General features: G+C 38.9%; 1 protein-coding gene across 1 annotated transcript in view; it reads left to right on the top strand.

Annotated features, from left to right (window-relative positions):
• Positions 1-21422, top strand: part of KCNK2 (potassium two pore domain channel subfamily K member 2) — a 135669-nt gene that overhangs the window by 23709 nt on the left and 90538 nt on the right. The window contains exon 3 of the mRNA XM_074988411.1: positions 7044-7158. Coding sequence (XP_074844512.1) covers positions 7044-7158 — 115 coding nt within the window. The remainder of the gene's footprint in view (positions 1-7043; positions 7159-21422) is intronic.

Below are 21422 nucleotides of genomic sequence, written 5' to 3'. Positions count from 1 at the left end.
TCTGTGGGAGGAATCCAGGAAGCCCTCCAGCTGCATAGTGGGAGGAAAGGGGGCCAGGAGAGCATGCCAGCCACATGGAGGATGAGAGAGATGTAGAGACTGCCAGCCATGTGGTGCTGTAGGGCTGTCCTGGGAAATTTAAATGGCTAGGTAGCAGTGTGATAATGTTTTCATAAAGGTCAAACTTTTATGAAATTTCCCATGATTCTTCTAGGTTGCAAAAAGAGATATCAGCCTCCTAAGAATAACATAGAGGAGGAAAAAAAAAGAAAAAAAATTCATACTCTGTTGACACAGGGCTGGAAAATTTGGAAGAATGCTCTGTGGTGCCATGATGCTAGATTACTTACTGGTGACTTGTCGTGGCAAGGCATGCTATCATGGAAGCTGAAATAAATCAGGGCTCTTCAAAAACCTCATGAGAAAAATAAAAGAGTACCTGGCTGAGACCTTTATGGAGATTTCCATAAAGGATAAGCACTCCATCCCCAGAAATATTAACAAGCTGTTCTAGGGGCCCAGGGCTGCAGATGTGCAGATCACCCTCAGCCCACCCACATCCCACTTGTAGCAGTTTAAAAAATATGCTTAACAGAAGTAACCCTCTACCCCAACCCAGCTGCAACCTGCTTGTAGCAGTTTAAAAACTACACTCACCAGAAGAGCCCTCTCCAGCATTGCTGAACTCTGGAGCATCCTGCGATGATGAGAGGACTTTCTCCAGGATGATGACGAGTTCCTGGCTGCTGGCAGGATCATCTTCCTCAGCCACCTTCTGAATTGCTTGCTGACCGGTGTCTTCCTCTTCATAAACCTCCATCTCCTCACACTTGCTGCTCTCATTGGAGGGCCAAGTATTGTTTCCTGAGGAGTCTTGGTGACAATGGTTGGTTCCTTCTCTTGAAGTGCATCAAGCTGCTTATAAAAGCGGCATGTTTTGGAAGATGACCCAGATCACCTGTTGGCTTCTTTCACCTTCTGATAAGTCTGCGTGAGCTCCTTAATTTTGACCTAGCATTGCTCAGTGTCCCTGGTGTACTATTTCTCCATCATGCTCCAGGAGATCTTCCCATACATGTTTGTATGTCTTTTGGTGGTCCACAGTTTGCTGAGCACAGCTTCATCACCCCACACAGAAATGAAATCCTGCATCTCCTGATGGCTCCATGCTATGACTCTTTTGTGACCCTGAGAATGCTGATCAGAACTAGAACCCTGAGAACTCATGATGGCTAGATGTGATAACTCCTGAGGTGTGCTATCCATTCTGTCTAGAAAGAAAATGAATTCAAATTTCTGGGCTTCCTGTTATGTACTTCCTGAACACCTGGAGAGCAGTGAAGGTGACAGCAGTCAGAATGGACACATATGGGGCATTGTGGAATACCTCTGGAGGCCAATAAAATCAATTTAAAATAACACTGTTTCCACATTAGCAATAATTTGACCTTTTAAAATCAAACTTGGTGTTATGCCACCTCGGAGGGGTGGCATGAGGAAGTTGACCTTAGCGCCTCTTAAATTCAATCTAATGGTACTTGCAGTGAAGACAGTCACATTTTTAAAATCAAGCTAAGTGCCTTAAAATCAACATTACGCTTTAATGTAGACAAAGCCTTAAATTTATCAAGTGATTCCACGCTGAAGACCAAGTATTTAAATCTAGAAAGTCAGGAATTCTGGATTTCTGTTGAAGGAGAATATGGAGAGCTCATTGATAAAGCTATGAAATGTTGCTTTCAGTTGTCTCTGTGAGTCTGGAATTTCAGCAATGATTTCTGTAAAAATTAAACTGAGAAATAGTTTAAACTTGAAAACTGACTTATGCCTGGTGGTATCAGAGATTCAACCAATCATTGTGCACCTATGCAGCTTGAACCAGGCCTATGATTGTTGGTAAAATCTTAAACTGTGTCCAAATATGCCAGAAATCCATATTTTCAAGTTACAGTTTGAAAGAACCTGCATTAGACAGGATTTCATAATTCAGCATGCATCATGTATTTGAAAAAATAAAGTAATAAAAAAGTCAAAAATCTAGTGTGCCTGTTGAATCTAGTCTCTTGAACTCTTGAATCTGGTGTCCTGCATCAGTAAAAAAAATACTGTGTTTTGTTCTGAAAAGCCGGAGTATTTCTAACTACTAAAATGTTTGGGAACCATGGTTCTAGGTAACTTTGTAGTTCATCAAGCAGAGGCATTAAAAAGAGGGAGGTCGAAGACTACAATGAATGCTTTGAACCATACCCCTATTTCTGAAATTAAGGGAACTATGTGAATTTATGTCAACTGGAGATATTATTATTTATTGTTTGTATTGCTGTAGCACTGAGGACCCTTAGTAATGGACCGGGACTTCATTAGCTAAGCTTTGAACACAAAATGATAGCCCCTGCCCCAGATAGTATCCACACTATATATATAAAGAGACAATAGATGGAGGCAGATAGACAGACAGGCATGCAAGGACAAGGAAACAATGAGACAATACTTGCCTGCATCATTGCCCATGGTCTTGGCATACCAACAGCCTAACTATTGTCAGGTTTTTTGTAGACATCACAGCAAAAAATCATTTTAAGGAGGGATTTGAAAGTAGACACTCACGGAGATTTGCAAATATTTACAATGATGTTCTGACAAACATGAAGGATAGCATGGAAGAAAGTACAAAGATGCAGAAATTTTAAAATTTAAAATGTGCATAATAGAGCCTCTGACAAGCATCTCTTTTCTTTTTGTGACTAAAAACACATTCAAACTATACCCTTTTGCCCAAGGGAGAGATCTGTTAATGTGTTGATCAACTGCAGTGTACCGTAGCTGTGACATTAATGGTATTAATGTGTCCTTGTATATTACATCTAAACAGACCTTATATATAACAAAGAATGATGTACTGTAATCTAAAAACATTTCCGACAACATAACATGCAAAAAACATTTTGCATCTATCACATTAGAAAGATCAGTCTTGGAAACACTGCATAAAAATGTGTTCATTGCTCTGTACACTGTTACTGCAATGCAAAAGAACCAGAAAAAACATTCAGGCTGTGTCCATACTAGAGAGTTTTGTCGACAGAACGGGCTTCTATCGATATAACTCAGGGAGCGTCTGCGCACATAAAGCATTCAGTCGACAGTCTCGATGGAAATCTGCATTTGCCTCAACAGTATTATCCCTCAAAAATTTGAGACATAACAATCTGTCAACAGAGTACTGTTGACAGAAGTACAGAAGTGCTGTGTGGACACTTCTGTCCACGGAGATGACTTCTGGTTGTGGGGCTGGCCTCTTTGGAGAGTTCCCATTCCACTTCCTGGCACCAGGGGGCAGTGCAGTCTGGCAGTTCTCTGTCGACAGAGCAAGTTGTGTGTAGATGCAATCTGTTGACAGAGGGTCTGTCAAGATTTCCAGGTTGACAGTGACTTCTGTCGACAGATGCTTCTAGTGTAGTTATCGCCTAATAGTTCCATAAGTGTGTTTTGACATATTGCTTTAACCCAGAACATGCACACTAGGGAGCAAATATTTCTGATCAAAATGCCTCCACATTGAGATGAACTGTGCTACACCTTTAAGTGTGGCCTGTAGGCTTACTGAATGTAGTACAACAAAGTATTTGTATGGCAGTATTATTGTATAATTAAATTAGTATAACAGATCCTTTTGATATGTAGATTGAAATAATTTGTCTTTCTATACTAACATTTAAACAGTGATCAATACCATGTGCACTCATCATTATTAGATGTAGGATGTACTGGTGTACACAGGGCTGTGTTCAGATCCAATCCAAGACTGAACTCTAATTTTTGTTACCTGATATATTTACAATGTGAAAATAGCTATTTAAAAAAAAAAAGAGAAACAAAAAGATGGACCTGGGGAATTATAAACCAATCAGCCTAACTTTGCTGCCCAGAGAAAGAGACTGGAACAAACTGCTTTCGTATTTTAAAACTTCAAGACATATAGTTGCAATTCTAGGGCTTCTTAATACCTACCACTCAAGCAACTGACCATTGAAAGTAGTAAGCTGAACATGCTGGCTCTAAGATCTTATCTTTGGAGGAAGATTTGATTGACGTTGCTATTCAAGAATAGTTTTAGTTTTATTAATGTTCTATTTGAGAATAATTCCCCTGTGTGTGTATGCTATGTTTGAAAACAAATAGTGATTTTATTCTGGAATAATTAATTTACTTTGTATGAATCTGGAATAAGGTCACTGAAAGAGTGTTCACATGGATTGCTGTTCCAGAAAAAGTATTTGGAATATTTTAGGTCACAATACCTGCTCTTAGGCCTTGGGTGTGCAAAACATTCCTTCCAATATGGCATTCCTCTTTGCTAGTTTTTGAAATCCCAATTACTGTTATAATGATCACTTGTAAAATTTGTTTTAAGTGAATGTTAGAGAAAACACCATTAATTTATATTTTATAAAACAATTTTATAAGCTATAAAATACCGTTAGTTCTTGATATTTAAAAATAACAAAAATATTGGTATGTGTCTGTACTAGAGACTGCTAACAGGGGCATTTTTGTGTTAAGATAAATCTCCATGACATGATTCTGCAGGATGTGAAAATGTTTTGTGAAAATGTAAATTTCATAAAAATTGTGCTCATTCATCTCCATTACCAGAACTGATGTGCTTGAGAAATGAATTTTCAATAATTATCCATATTACGTATGTAATAGTATAAATCTAGAGGTCTACTTGTATGGATAATTATTGCATTATAGTTAATTCTGAATTTGTGATTATCATATTGAAGATTTAATAACCTTATAATTCAAAGAAAGATATTTAATTTTTATACTTTCTATCCTCTCTGAATGTTCTTAATTAAGTGGAATTTATTTGACATAAAATTACTCTAGGAAATTGTATACCAGCATTTTAAAACAGACTTTCCTATTAATATACATGGTAATTTCTCCTTCACAACTGATGGGATGATCTGGTTCATTGCTTTGAAAAATGGAGTCACATCTTTCTTGCTTTACTTGCAGCTAGTTCATTGGAGTAAAAGAAACAAAAAAGCAGTCAAGTAGCACTTTAAAGACTAACAGAAGAATTTATTAGGTGAGCTTATGTGGACAGACCCACTTTGTCAGACCATAGCCATATCAGAACAGGCTCAATATTTAAGGCACAGAGAACCAAAAACAGTAATCAAGGTGGACAAATCAGAAAAAAAAATAATCAAGGTGAGCAAATCCGAGAGTAGAGGGGCAGAAGGGGGCAGGGGGAGTCAAGAATTAGATTAAGCCAAGTATGCAAACAAGCTCCTATAGGCTACGTCTACACATGAAGCCAACATCGAAATAGGCTATTTCGATGAGTAACGTCTACACGTCCTCCAGGGCTGGCAACGTCGATGTTCAACTTCGACGTTGCACGGCACCACATCGAAATAGGCGCTGCGAGGGAACGTCTACATGCCAAAGTAGCACACATCGAAATAAGGGTGCCAGGCACAGCTGCAGACAGGGTCACAGGGCGGACTCAACAGCAAGCCACTCCCTTAAAGGGCCCCTCCCAGACACAGTTGCACTAAACAACACAAGATACACAGAGCTGACAACTGGTTGCAGACCCTGTGCCTGCAGCATGGATCCCCAGCTGCCGCAGCAGCAGCCAGAAGCCCTGTGCTAAGGGCTGCTGCCCACGGTGACCATAGAGCCCCTCAGGGGCTGGAGAGAGAGCATCTCTCAACCCCTCAGCTGATGGCCGCCATGGCGGACCCCGCTATTTCGAAGTTGCGGGACACGGATCGGCTACATGTGCCCTACTTCGACGTTGAACGTCGAAGTAGGGCGCTATTCCTATCCCCTCATGGGGTTAGCGACTTCGACGTCTCGCCGCCTAACGTCGAAGTTAACTTCGAAATAGCGCCTGGCGTGTGTAGCCGGGACGGGCGCTATTTCGAAGTTAGTGCTGCTACTTTGAAGTAGCGTGCACGTGTAGACACGGCTATAGTGACCTAGAAAATTCCCATCCCGGTTCAAACCATGTGTTACTGTGTTGAATTTGAATATAAAAGAGAGTTCAGCAGCTTCTCTTTCAAGAGTGGTGTGAAAAATATGAACAATAGCTGGGAAACTAAATTTCAAGTGTTCAAGGAATGTGTTTTTCTGCACACAGAGAGAGAGAGAGAGTCAAATTATTAATTCTGTAGGTTAAATCTCTCTCTTCCGGAACTTTCAGGACCTGATCAGTGCCAGATGAGAGAATATGACAGACCAAGGGAGGTCAATATTGTGTAATACATTACCAAGACTTTCACTACTTACTGGTCTCTTAGAAGACAGTTAGGGGTAAATTACAGCTAAATAACAGTATAGAACACTGAGAACCAGGACTGGTGGCTGTAAACAAACTTTATGGGACCATGGGAAACTCCCATGATAAGTGGTCCTGCAGCTAACTAAAATCATACCAGATCATGGATGTTGCCAGACAAGAGGGTTCTGGATTAGAGAGGCTGAACCTGTAATTGTCTCTAGTTAGGGTGATCCAAAACCCACTGAATTCAATAGAAGTCTCATTGACTTTTGTGGGCTATGGATCAAGCTCTCAATGCCCTGAGGTCCAGCTGTGGAGTCCCGTGGCAATAAAATTCCAGTAGAAGTCAAGGACTGCAGAAGTTGGTCCTGTATGTTTGAGATTTACTCCAAGGATTAACAGCTGAACTCATTAAAGTCAATGGCAACACTCTACGGCAATGTTTAGGCTCTGCATCTTTGCCTTGCACTCAAACTAGTGCTTCTACTTCGACCGCAGAATTGCAATCCTGCTACCCATCATCTGGATGGCACCAAATCCAAAATATGGTATCTCAAAATAATTTAGGCAATTTGCTTTGTGCACAAATTATTTTGAGATAGATGTGCAGTCTAGACATAGCTGCTCTCTTTTTTATTGCTTACATCTAAGTGGCTTTGTCTTTGTGAATCTACTGCATAATGTATGTTAACATGGCTTGTTTCATGAATATTGACAGGTATCTTTTTTAAACTTGCAGCAAGTAGTGGCAGCAATAAATGCAGGAATCATACCTTTAAGAAACACATCTCAAATCAGCCACTGGGACTTGGGAAGTTCCTTCTTCTTTGCTGGCACAGTTATTACCACCATAGGTAGGACACAATTTTTATAATTTTACAATGCATGAGCTGTAATTTAATTTCAAATGTGCATGTGTGTGAGGTGGTGGGGATTAATGGTAACCATGGCAAATTCTCTAATTTATGATAGCGTTACTATGTAGCCTTAGGGAGAGAAATATGAGATTTCCTTCAGGGATGCAGGCTATCTGTGACCTGTTCATGATGAGTACATTTCTGTGATATGCCTTCAACAGAACATGGGACTGAGTAGCTGTGTTATCAAAAGAGCTCAAATTTTGATGTTTTCAATCAAATATGTGCACTAAGCCATTGTGATATGCAAAAATGCAAATGTCTATAATTATGCATTTTTAGTGTTGTCTTTTATAAATTTACAGTGAGAGGAAAAACTTCTGGGGATACAACTTAACCTTACTAAGTCCATTACGAAAATGGTGTTCACATTCAGACTAGCATGCAACAACTTGCTTTTCATCAAGTTCCTGCTGGGTTTAGTGAAGCTCAGAGCTGTCAGATGATTCACCTGTGGTCACATGTTTAGAAGTTGGCAACCTAGACTTTCAGTCTCTGAAGAGCCATTGCTCTGCCGAGAAGGTGTAAATAAAGCAAATATTTGGCTTGTTAAGTCATTTGTACTGACCTCAAGACAATGCAGTGTATTTATATCCCAGATATTGATTTATGAATGGGCAGTCCTTTTCATTTTACTCTTTATCTGAAATTATGGGACAAATCCATAGAGGATAGAATGGGCCCTTATAAGATATTTGTTCATTTAAATTAAAAATAAAATTATAAGTGCAGCGTGTAGTCAATTATGCAGATAATTTTAGCACTGTTAAAATTTTTACTGTAATACAATCTTTACAAATATTTCTTCCAGGAAAAGGATGCTCTTTTCATTTGTGTTTAATATGATGACTTGAGTTCCTTTTTATATAGGTGCATTTTATATTCTATTTTTATCAGTAAGTTTATATCTGTGTATTTTATATATATACACAGATATAAACTTACAGATAAAAATAGAATATAAAATGCACCTATATAAAAAGGAACTCAAGTCACCATATTAAACACAAATGAAAAGAGCATCCTTTTCCTGGAAGAAATATTTGTAAAGATTGTATTACAATAAAAATTTTAACAGTGCTAAAATTATCTGCATAATTGACTACACGCTGCACTTATAATTAAAATGTTAAATGTTTTGGCAAATAATATACAACTAGCTTATAGAAAGAAGTCCTGACCTTATTGAAGTCAAAGGTAAAATTTACCTTGTCTCCCATGAGTCTAGGATTTCAACCATAGTGAAACATAAAAGAAATTATGAAAATATAACTGTCAATCTAATACGTTCCTACAAAATCAAGAGAATTCAGAAGCAAGGCTATGATATCTTGGTCTTGAGTCACACTTCTTTTCTGATATCAATAAGCTCTTTTGCCTCAAAATAATGTCACTTTAATGTTGTAGTATGTATTAGAATTGGTGAAGAACTTATTCTAGTTCATTATTTTTTGTTTTCTAAATTTCTAATTTCTACCTATTATTCTGAATATTTTAAACAATAGAAAGAAATAAGGCATTTAGTTCCAGACAATGTAGTATGTACAAATCTGAATAGAACTGAGTGAAACTGAAGTAGCCTTCCTGCAGGACTTTCTAATATTTCAGTCTTTTGTTTGTGATCCAAATCAGGACACATAAATATCAAATATCAAAAACTTTTGTGGAATGACATTGTAACAATTTGTGACTCCCACTCCTGCTGGTCACACTGAGAAATAGCTCAGCCCTCAGCAGAGGGCCCCCTTCTGGCTATGTGTCACATGTCCTCATTGTTCTCCATTGTCTGGTGTCTGTTGCCTCTGTCTTTGAACCCGCATTGCTACCAGGATCATGGAACCCTCTTCAGTACACTGCTGTCTAGCAGTGCTCACAACTCTGGTTTCTTTCTCCCCTTATTGGGGTATCAACAGTCCTCAGTCTTGCACCTGCCACTCTGACCAGTTGCAGTCAACATCTAGCCCCTCACCTCAGGGACAAACTTAGCTGCCATGAAAACCCTGAGAGAAGTGAGGAAATCAGAACTTTTTTTGCTGAAATTTTTGGTCCTGCAAAATAGTGTGGTCAGTATGAGATCTGACTCCTTATAGCATGGCCACATCCTCGAGTGATACTGAAACTTGATATTACAGAGCTTGAAATACATTTTGGACTCTGTCTGTGAACACATCTGTGGAAACTGAGGCATCTGTGCCAATTTTGGGACAGATGGCAGTCACCTAACTTTATATTTTTCATTTTCCTGAGACTGAAAATTCAGGTTATGGATATTCCCAAGGAGATTTCATTCAACAACAGCAAGCACTACAGATAGTATCTGAAGAATTCCAGAGGGGGGTTTGTAATTATTTTCTTATACTTGTTCATTCTTTAATAACAAGCAATATATCAGCCATGTACTGGAATACATGAGAAGGTATTACTGCCATTTACAGAAAATTATACTTATTAGTTATAACAGCTGACAGCACATTCACTGATTTTCTTAATTGCTCATCTATGTATGTATCTTTATCTGATCATTTCTATCACATGCATCACTGTTGCATCTAGCCATCTTAGAATCCTTAAGGGAACCAAAAGGTGTACCTCTGCAGAACTTTGGTTTAACCTTCTCCTAGGATTACAATTCCTCTTATATATGTGTCCATCACTGTCAAGTAGACTGGTTACTACTAACCTTGACACGCCTATAGTTAGGAATTCTTTATGATGGTTGAACCTCTTTTTCTGCCACACAAACAAAGAGGCTGATGGAGAATGAATTTACAGTTGGATAAATTCAAATACTATAGTGGTAGAACTGTATAGTACATAGATTGAGCTGTTCAAGCCATGCCCATTTTGATAGACTTTCTAGCTGCTGTTGAGTCATATGTTTTCAGATTCTTTGTATTTCATGTAGAGCTTCAGGTTCATTCAAAGCCAGAATGATAGGATAAAGCAAGCACAAGCTATCAGCATGTCCTTAGAGTTCTGTAGATTGCAGCTGGGTTCCTGGAGGGATATTTAAAAAAAACAAAAAAATAAAAACCAGAAGTGAAGCCAGTGGCTACTTGAAATTCATATTTGAGGTCTGCAGTTACGTGACAGAGGCTGTTGGACCAAGATGAAACAGCTGCAGCGAAATCTCACTAATGGCTTTCTGACTGGGGTACCAGAATTAGTGAATTAGTAACCAATGAACCAAAAGCAACGATAACACACCAGAAAGTGTACTGTGGTATTTATTCAGAGGATCAGGATTAACACTTTTAATTATGTTTCAGTGTTAGGGTTTTTTTTTTAACTCGTTGACTTTGTTTGTAAAGTAAGCATGAAGAGAAGCAGCATGATGCAGATGACATGGCCTCCTGTGTACTGCATCCTCTTGAACAGAGAAAGATTTTTGATGTAGGAACCCTTTACGCAGGTTGTGTCTGACAGGCTGATCCACTGCACCAGAAGTGTGGCATGGGCTGGTGGAGTCTAGCTGAGGGAATCACAGCTCATTGTTAACAGTTCAGCATACCCCAGGCTGGTGAATGACGGGTCCTATTGCCAAGAGCAGAATGGCGAGGAGTGCAGAAATCCTTGGTGCAAAGTCAGCGGGTAGTTGTAGTTTCAGTGGCTGAGGGAAATGAGGGTGAAAATTAAGTATGTCAATCAGCAAGAATGGACCATAAAGGAGAGAGGGAGGGTGTGGCTGAGAGAAGGCCAATGTTCAGTGATGGGTAGAGGAAATGTGACAAAGGGAAGAATGCCAATAGGAACTGGCCTTGGCTTTGTTCAGTAATGAGATACCCTACTCCAAAAAGGGATTTCGGTGGCTTGCATTGGTGTTCCGTTGTTGGTGAGGCCAAATATTGGTACAAGTGTGACAAAAAAATAAAGAAACCATTAGGCCACTCTGGGTATATACATAGAATATGGAACTCATGTCTGCCTATTTAGTTTCACATAGAAACTATATCCCTCTGTTACTTACCTCAGAGAGGGACCTATCAAAAAATGGCATTAAATGTTTGACCATAGATCCCTGGGGAATGTTGGGTGATGAAAAATACAAGGTATTACCCTCTTGCCCATTATAGCTATGCTATTAAGGCTTTTGTAGAAAACAAGTTTAATAAACAAAACTGGAGACAATATTGTGCATGCAAGTGGCGGGGGGATCCTTTTTCACCCTTACACTCTGCTCTGGACAATCTTTGTTGCCTGCTCACATTCAATTTTGCCTGCTTTGATAGGAAGCTAGGCAGAGAAGATTTAACAGGCTTATGTCTATGGAAGAACTCATATTCTGGATCCTGGGAAAATTGCCCACTGGATAGCAGGTGGGGAAAGGAGTACTCTCTCTCCAGAAGTTCAGTTTCAGACCCACTTATAGAAAAATAAAAAGAAACACAAAGTGGATGTTTTAAGACCCTCTGCATTCTCTTGAGTTCACAGCTTTCTCACCACACAAATCCATCTGTAACTCTGTTTATAACGAAAAAATACATTCCTACAAATATCCCAGCTCCACCACAGCCAGCGCTAAGGCTGCTTTTCCTTCAGTCTATCCATAATGACTTCTTGAAGCATTGGCATTACGACGGGAATAGTATTTAACAACTGTAGTTGTTTAAACTTACAGAGAATGTAACATCTTAATGGCTGTTGTGGGGTAGACCCCAGTGTCTCTAGGGTTGGCTGCAGCTGCATTCCACACCTATTGTAAAACAGAACTGTCCTCCCATATGTAAGAATCTAAAGGTTTGACAGAGGTTCTCCGGTAACTTCTGAGCTCTGGAGTACACTTTTTAGTTGTGTTGATATGCCAACCAAAACATTTTCTTGTCAACCTTCATCACCAACTCAAAAAAAGCAGATTGCTTCATCTCTTTCTTCATCCTGTTTTCTCAGTCATCTTTCCATTCTTTTTTCACCAGCCTCCACATCTCTCATCAACTTGGGCTCTGGCTGGCAACCATCCAGAATTGCTATGTGCACCTGTGAGTTGATATCTTGGGTGAAAATGCATATCCCATGCCTAAAGCACCGCATATCCCATATGTGCACTGATCCCATCCATTACAATATTGAATTTAGACTTCCAATACACTACACTGTAATACTAAAACTCTCATACTTTTTAGGCCCCAAATCCCTTGACCCATATCACAGACATCAAATGTTATCACAAAACATAGGTAGATATGCATATTTTCCTAAAATAAAGTACAGATACTTTTTTTTTTAAATCTGGTTTAGGAAACAGTTTCAAATAGTTAACACTTGTTGGCATTCTAGAAAGTAGATCACATTAGTCTACAAATCTGAACTATTTCACATTTGTAATTAGATATCGTCTATATAGGTTCAAATACAATTTCAGTACAAAGAATGTCGCACATAGCTCTGTGGAAGAGTGTTAAGTCTGTAATCAGCACTTCTTAAACAGCTCTTCTTAGGTAATTAATTGATTTGACTCAATCACAATATATTACTGCTAACTGCTGGCAGACTTTCACTATAGCTGTAAGGAATATGTGTTAACTAAGTAGCCAAAAGAATAAACATATTGCATAATATCAAATAGTCATTTTAGAGATCTGAATATGATCTTTTCTCCTTGTTTCAGCTGGACAAGGAGTATCATCCACTCAACTCTATCCAAATATTTTCTTTTTTCATTTTTGGTGCCACCTAACAACAAAAGTTTACAGTGCAGTTTTTAGTGGCACATGTCAAAATGTAAATGAAACAGGTGAAGTAACATCCTCCCAGCTATACTTTCAATAACTCTAGAACAAGTCTGGAAATATGGGTCATTTATATTGTTCCCATAAACCTTTGAGTGAGTTGTCAAGGATCAGCATAGATCTCATAACAATAAAGAATATATAATATAGTTGGCCAATAAATATTCTGTTATGTGATTTTTTTCCCACGTTGGCATAGTTCAAACCTTTGCAATACAAGGCTATAATTTGAATAAAACTGTAATAAATGCACTAAATTTTGATGACACAAGGTCCTCTTGAGTATTCCTCTTTCAACCATTTTGAGTGCTATAGAAATTACCTGTCAAAGATGAATAGGAGATTGCAAAAACCTACTATCAGAAAGTTACAAGTGTTAGCCTAATTAACATCATAAAATGAATTGGTATAGAGGTATCTTAAAATAAAAAAAGAAAACAAATGTATGGATTTGATACAATTTTCAACTCTGCCTTACCAAACAAAATTGCAAAGGTATATCTAAATATGATTAAGACTGTAAGAGATGTTTATCAGGAAAACATTCTTGTATGTCTGGAAATTTCTTCTGATGAGGAACTCAGGAACTTTTCAAATGTAAAAAAATAGCATGAACACTGTCTAGGCTTGTCTACTTCCAGTTAATAAATGTCACATCATGGGCCTAATTCATCTCCCTTGTAATTCTCTTGGCTGTATCTACACTACAAAAATAACTTTGAAGTTGCTTATTTTGAAGTGCAACTTCGAAGTTAAGCCCCTACACACACCCGACTTCGAAGTTAAACTTCGAAGTATGGCACTACTCCATTCCTAGGAATGGAATAAAGACCTCGAAGTTGGGCTCCCTTCTTCGAAGTTAACTTCTAAGTAAAGGAAAATGTGTGTAGTCTCTCTGCGGGCTACTTCAAAGTAGTGCCTAACTACAAATTAGTTGCTAGTGTAGACGGACACTTGATGTCAGTCAGTTCACAAGAGGGATAGATTCAGGCCATTATGTGTTTCTTTTCGGATTCTTCTCTGGCTTGTCCTCAAGTTATTTAGTTCTGTTGCATTATGGCCTTTGAATATGTGCCTGATGGAAATTTGCAGGCCAGAAAACTTTCCTCAATTTTCTCTCAAGGGTTCCAGTTAAGGCACCATCAAGCTACAGTGAGATGTCCCTGTACTACTGGCTTGGAAATGGAAAGGGTTATGTAGAGCTTCAGACCAGGATATGTTTCTGGGGGCAAGGGGAGAGTAAGCTGTTACAAATATTCATAGGGATGTGCAGGCAGAAGGTGGTGAGAAGCATATAGTATTAGAAGGTTGTGCTGATGAGAGACATTTCATAGGTGATTGCTGTGGGATGAGGGGTTTTAGGAGAAGGAAGTGGATGTGGCTCCCCACTTCTTATTTGCACACACCTCACTTCTGAGAGCTAGTAGGGCTATCTATAATTACGGTGCCAAATATTTATCATTTTATCACCCTATTTGTGATTGTGTAAAACTTAAAACTTTAGCCAATTTTCCATCCTGAGTGCCAGAGTCAAGATGTGTTTTTTGGAAAGTTTAATCAAAAGATGGTTCAGCCATCTCTGAAAATAAGTTTAGAGAAAATTAAATTATTCTCCCCATTTAAAAAAATTCTTACAACTGTTTAAAAGCTCTATCACCTTCATGCGTGACGGCAGGGAATTGAAATTTGGCAAAGGAGGTGACTATGTTTCTAGGGACATGCGTATAACTGTTCTTGTAAAAATTGGCCAAATTTGACCAAGTGCAGGTTGAACCTCTCTAATCCAGCACCCTCAAGACCAGACTGGTGCCAGATGAGAAAATTTACTGGACCCTGGAAGGTTAATGTCATTTAGCAGAATTACCAACACTTCTACTGCTTACTGGGCTCTTAGAAGACATTTGACGGTAAATTACGGCTGAATAACAGCACAGAACACTGAGAACCAGGACTGGTGGCTGTAAACAAACTTTATGGGACCACACGAAACTTGGCCACACCCCTGGTAAGTGGACATCTGGCTAACTAAAATCATGCCAGATTACGGATTTTGCCAGACGAGAGAGTGCCAGACTAAAGAGGTTCAACCTGTAAGTGTTTGAAAAACAAGATCAATTTATATATATAAGAGTTTGGCAGCAAAATCCTTCGAAGAATCCATTTGTACTGAGCATGCTGTATCCTGGGACAGCTGGAACTGAGCAGTACGTTCCTGGTAATAGATGCTTCCAAGTACTGTGAGCAATGGTGATGCTTATTATAGGAAATGATAACTGCAATCAAGCAGCATGGAAGAGAAGAATCCTAACTAAAATGGGAAAAAGAGACAGACAAGGAGAGGGGAGATGTGAGGCAGGGATAGGTACAGTTACCTAAGGAACAGCAACAGGGACATCCAACCTTGTACATTTATCTCTGCTTAAATATTGCTGTTGTATTATATATCAACTGTGGTAGAACAGATGGTGTTCCATCTTCATTGTATGGAACTTTGGGTTACTCATATCACACTAAACTGACGCAAGTGGCTACGGTTTCCTGTATGTGGACCTTCTTCCCACAAACTGGGCGACAGAAAGTTTTTGTGTTTTCTCTGTTCTCCCCCTTTCATTGCAGTTTCAAAAGTACATTGCCTGTCATAAAGGGAAGCCTCCTTGAGTAAAATGAGAGAACTGCTAAATATACCAAAGTTATTTCTAAGATGCTTGTCTAAGTAAAATAATACCCCGCCCATTTATTTCTTGGTTTTAGTAACTGCATCAGGACTGGTAATATTAACCACCAGCGTCTCAAATTCTGTAAAGGAAGAGGTCACAGGATTTTGTATGTGGAACAAATCTCAGCAAAGTTACATAATCTTGTGCTGTACTACCTTTACAAAAAATAGAAGAAAGTGTATGATTTTGAGTTGTGATTTGTGTCTATCTATTAAAGGTCAATATAAAAGCATTTGTATTTCACCTGTAGATCTCCTGGCTAAAATGTCAATGAACTCTCCTTTTCCCATGTTAACCTACCTAATATCCTGTGTTGGTGGTTCACTTCTGTTTGTCCTCCACTTTTAGTCAAGTAGTTACATGATGGTCAGGTTCTTCAGAAAAGCTCTGTATGTTGAGTCCTGAGTTCTTTTGAAAACCTGACAATAAGTGCCACAGATACGGCAATTGGCTGCTGAATGTTGTTATACTGTCTGTTGTGACTCACAACTGTGAATGCCAACCTCAGGGCAGACTGTCAGAAACAGTACAGATACCCTAAACTGCTGATGTGTTCTATAATTAGATTTTATCAAGTCAGTAATAAATGTGAATTGCTGGATGACTATCCCAGTCTTATTATGGAATGTTAGACTCTCCAGCCAGCCAGTCAAAATGAAATTTGTGGTAATGATGGCCACACAAAAAATTATACTCCATTGGATTTCTCCCATTCCAAAGAGACCAGTTACTCATTCCAGATCAATTGGCATTCTGGATTTCACGCCAAAAACAATGCTGGTAGACAATTCTGTAGTAAACCAGATAAAGGTTTATTACACTGCCTGGCTTTTAGTGACATGGCTATGCCAACATAGTGGTCACTAAAAGCTGTAATGTAGACAAAGCCTTAGTCTTTTGACCTCCGACCATCAAGGCTGTTCTGAGGGGGCACAAGGCCCAGGGCACCCCCCGTGATGCAGACCCCACTCTAGCCTGCTCCACTCCAACCACCCCGACTCCACCCCTTTTCCAGGCTGTGCCACTACTCCAGCTGTCCTGATTAAGTTCCTCTCTATCATGACTGGCACAGGAAGATGCTGAAGAATGGTTTTTGTATATTTCTTGTCAATTTTCTTTCTCTGGGTTATTCTCTTCTACCTCTGGCATCCTAGGGATCTAGAGCTACTCTTAGAGCAGTGGTTCCAAACCTTTTCACTAGTGCAGACCCACAATCATCCCTCAACTGTTCGTGGACCCCTTATTATTGCCTCCTAAACCGTTCATGGATCCCACCCCCCTTAACAGCCAATTCTAGCCGCTTTGTATAGTTCATTAAATGAAAAAAGGAAACCACAACATAGATTTTCACACAGCAGTTAATAACATTACTGGAAGATATTTAAGTTAAAAATAATAATTGATTATAACTTTGTGATTTATTTAAACTTGTTTTGTATGATGATTTTTCTCCCATTGACTCCAGGTTGGGAACCACTGTCTTAGAGTATTTATTTAGTTATTTGAGATATTCATTTGGCAGAAAACCTCTGTAGAGGGTCAAATGGCAAGACAGTTTCATTGGGTGAGGACTTCACTGAAGATTTGCTTTTCTTCTTTTCACTGAATAAAGTGAGTTCTCATCCACTCATCTGGACTGACATAGGGTATCTGGAGGAAACAAAACACAAAGGCAGAAATACTATTGCACTTGTATAGACAAGTTTTTGTCAAAATGTCATGGGAAACATCACAAATATTAATTAATTAAGCTATGGAGCAGCCCCAGTGAATTATCTAAATGTGAGACCCATTTTGCAGAAAGGGATCATGATGAGTAACTGTAAATTTTGTCATCATAGTTCTGCCTCCCTTGCTCTCACTAATTAGCATATTACTCAAATAAGTTGTCCAGATGAAGTCTGTGAGATGCAGTGTGTTTTGGCATTGAGAAGAAGGGAGGGTTTGACATACCAGGGTGTGAGCTAAACTAATGAGTATCTACGTCACCTTAGCAATGCAACCTGGGGTGCCCTTTACAATGCTTTTCTATTGTAGTGTCCAACATGGACTGCTCACCAACAGATTCCAACATGTAATTTACACTCAGCTTTTTCTGTGTATGCAACAGTCAGCCTGCCACCCCGTGGCTTTTATTAACTCTAAAAATTACTACAGTGTACCCCAATACACTCCCAGTCCCAGACTTTCTAGAAATGTAAGTGATGTCCTGTGTACTGGCCAGCCCTATACTACACAGTACAAATACGCTGAGTTCATTATTCCTTTAAGGAAATAATATCCTCACAATTCGTTACCCCACATAGCGATAAGCAGACCCTTCGTTTTGAATGCAGTGGATTAGATAAAACCATAAAACAAATTGCTTAGCTAATAAGAGAGAAAAAGAGAGAATATAAATGAGTACAAGTAATGGGACATTAAAATGACAAATAGTTATAAGAAAAATAAAGGTAAAGATAAAACACTTAGGCTGTGGCCATACTTGGCCAAAATTTCAAAATGGCCATGCTAATGGTCAAATCGAAGAATGTTAATAAGGGGCTGAAATGAATAATCAGCACCTCATTAGCATTCACATGCTCTGGGCCATGGCACTTCAAAAGTGCTGCTTGCAAATGCGTGTGGCTCGGCACAGCTACACAGGAGTCCTTTTTGAAAGGACCCCACACATTTCAAAATCCTGTTATTCCTCTCCACTTTAAAAGTTTCAGCTTTCTTAAATATGGGATCTTACAATACCTTCTAGGGCCCTGCTTTCAAAACAATTTATTCTGCATATATAGCTGCTGTTTTTCACTGTCTGAATTCACAATATTATTTTATCACTTTAAACTTTCTAAAGTTAGGTTTAATTATTTTTATTTCTAGTTGACCTGTTGATTTTCAAGACTCTCTGCTTTAGATGATACCGTAATGTGTTATCATTTTACTGACTATCCTCAATTCCGGTTGCTCTCTTTTGAGTTTTCTTGTTTACTTACATTTGTCTTACTCTTCCTTTCTTCATTCTGATGGTTCCTGTGGCTAATAAGAGAAGGGTTGACTCATTTACTTTTCTGATTTTCAGAATATATGTAACGCTTATTTAACAAATTATTTCTTAGGGATAGATGATTTAAATTGGGGCCTTGAATATCCGAGAGCATAATTTAGTCTTCATCTCCTCTAATAAGGACTATTGCATTCAACTTGTCTAAATTGTCAGTGTAGTTTGGAACAAAATATCTTAAAAATATGAATTAATGATCTTGGTTCAGAGGCAGTTAAGGCTTTTTACTTTATGATGAATCCTAACAAAGATGAAACTAATGTGACATTTGTCCAGCCATCATCCTAATCATTGTGTTTGTGTGTTCCATTTCCCCAGCCTTTTCTCAGTCTTGTAGCTCACAGTGTCTTTAAAGCAGGCAGTATGTCTTTAAAGGCGTTTGTTGAGTGCCGGGCACAACTGTGACCTGATCTGCTGGGGGTACATACAGTAAAGAGGATTTATAATAACATTAAGAAATGTCCCAAATGTCTCTATATTGCTCATTTTAATTGATAATACTTTAAGGAAATACCAGAGAACTCTTTACAATACGTGGCTAATGTTACTTATTTTAATTTTTGAGCTGTCTGGAAGCAGGAAGTAATTTCTGCACTAGAGGTCAAAGAGTTCTGTATTTCCCCTTTTGTTTTGTGTGTAAATTTCTGGCTGGCACAGTATTTAAAATATATAAACCCAGGAAATCTGAAATCCTGTGCTTGGGAACCAAACAACAGTTAATCCCAATCCTTTCACTTATTTTCTCACCTACCAGTAGTTACCATTAAAATTATTACAAATTTTCATTTGTAGGCACGAATATGTCCATGGCATTTGATGTATTTCCTTTAGGAAATAACCCTGGAGTAACTTGCATAGTGAGACAAGGTGGAGTAAGTGCTATTTTGTATGGGACCAACATTAGACCAGAACTCTTTGTAGCACAAAAACTTATCTCTCACCAGCAGAAGTTGAACCAAAAAAAGATATTACTTCATTTGCCATGTCTTCTTAACATCCAGGGATCAACATAGCCCCACAACAATAATGAAACAGTAACTTCACATGGGCACTCATATCTATTTGAGTAGCAACCACTATACAATCATGTCAGTCTCATCTGGAAGCAGTCTGAGTGTAAGCTTAGATTCAATCATTAATTTGCTGGAGCACATTCAGATGTCTCCAGATAGTCTTATTATACTCTCAGCAACATTGCCAGGTTACACCCTCACCTCTTGAAAGCTGACCTGCACAGTAATTCATGTTTTTTATGGCATCCAAGCTTGATTATGATTTGGTGGACTCCAAGTTGATCAGAAGATTGCAGATTATATATAGAATTCAGGAGCCAAGACTTTGATGAAGATAAAAGGCAGTACAGAGAATGGAGCAATTGTGAAGGAAGAATGTGGACAGGGAATCGACAGTTGCATGAGTCCTCCCATCCTTGTCTGTCCCCAGTTCCCAGAGTGAGGAAGTGTAAGAGCTACTCAGTTCATTCCAGCTATTGAACAGTAATAGCCTTAGTACATTGCTCCATCATCTGAAAAGGGAGGAATTCGGTAGCTCCTCTGTGCCCATTCGTATATCTGCCTATTTCCTGAACACCTACTTGGCTTAAGCACTGGGCAGGGGATGGGGTCCTTTCATTTTGTGTTTCTCTTTATGGGATTTACTATTCTTCGTCTGGGTTCTGAGATTTTGCCTTTCTAAGGACACTTAATATCTTAATTTAGCCCACTGTTTGCTTGGAACACTGCATTTGCTTTATTGTTAAATTCTTCTTCATACAGCATTCCTCTTTAGCACTTAAATGTTGGTTGAACTTTCAATTTTGTGTTTTGACAGCACTATGTTTTTTTAACCATTTTGAACCTAGATAAAATTATGAACTTGTTTCCATGCAACCTGCCCCCTTGTGACGTCCCTCTTCAAATTAGGCAATGTGAATAGTGTGTGCATTATTTCCAGATATGCAAATATACATGAAATAAGTAAAAATTGGACTACAGAGTTAAAATTGTAATCTTTTGCTTCCGCAGATCAGTGAAAAATTGGAATCAGTTACAGAACATAATAGCCTTTATTCTAGGAAGAGACAAGTACTCTTTGGTCTATTATTCTTTACTGTTGGGCTAAAGGTACATTAAGCAACGGAGCTTGTGTTGTTCTGCAAACTGAGTGGGGAATTAAGGAGCCTGGGGGCAGGAGGATGTCTGCAGTCACTGCATATCCAAGTAGCTATGTGTTCCATAAAAGCCTCAGCTGAACTGCTGTAGATAAGGATGGAGGTGTTGAGGCCGAACTGTAACTGAGTTATTGCAAAGTTCACTGGTAGGCCCCTGTGGAAAACAGATGGGTCTACAGCTTCTTCTCAACCCACTGGTACAGACATAACCTTGTTTGGGAGCAGGAGAGGCAGTTGGAAGGAAGTTTCTATACCCATCTGCTCAGTCTGTCCACTTGGGGTTGATATATGGGGCAATATTTGGCCCCGTGTGAGTACCAATGAAGCAGACAGCTGCAAGAGTTGAACAAAATATTCTGTTCCAAGTTGTGGTGCTTGAGCTCAGTTAGGAATTCTTTAACTGGGGGAGTCTGATTCTTGATTGCCTTGTCTCTGCATGCGATCCTGCATAACATTGTCCCTGCATGCATGGTCCTTATGTCATAACCCTTTTATTTTGTTTTCAACAGTCAAAAATGGAAGGAAAATATTTTTCA

Source organism: Carettochelys insculpta, chromosome 3 (assembly GCF_033958435.1).
Source record: "Carettochelys insculpta isolate YL-2023 chromosome 3, ASM3395843v1, whole genome shotgun sequence".
NCBI classification, from domain to species: domain Eukaryota; kingdom Metazoa; phylum Chordata; order Testudines; family Carettochelyidae; genus Carettochelys; species Carettochelys insculpta.
The sequence above is the reverse complement of the archived record's forward strand: the minus strand, read 5'-3'. Positions and strand labels throughout refer to the sequence as shown.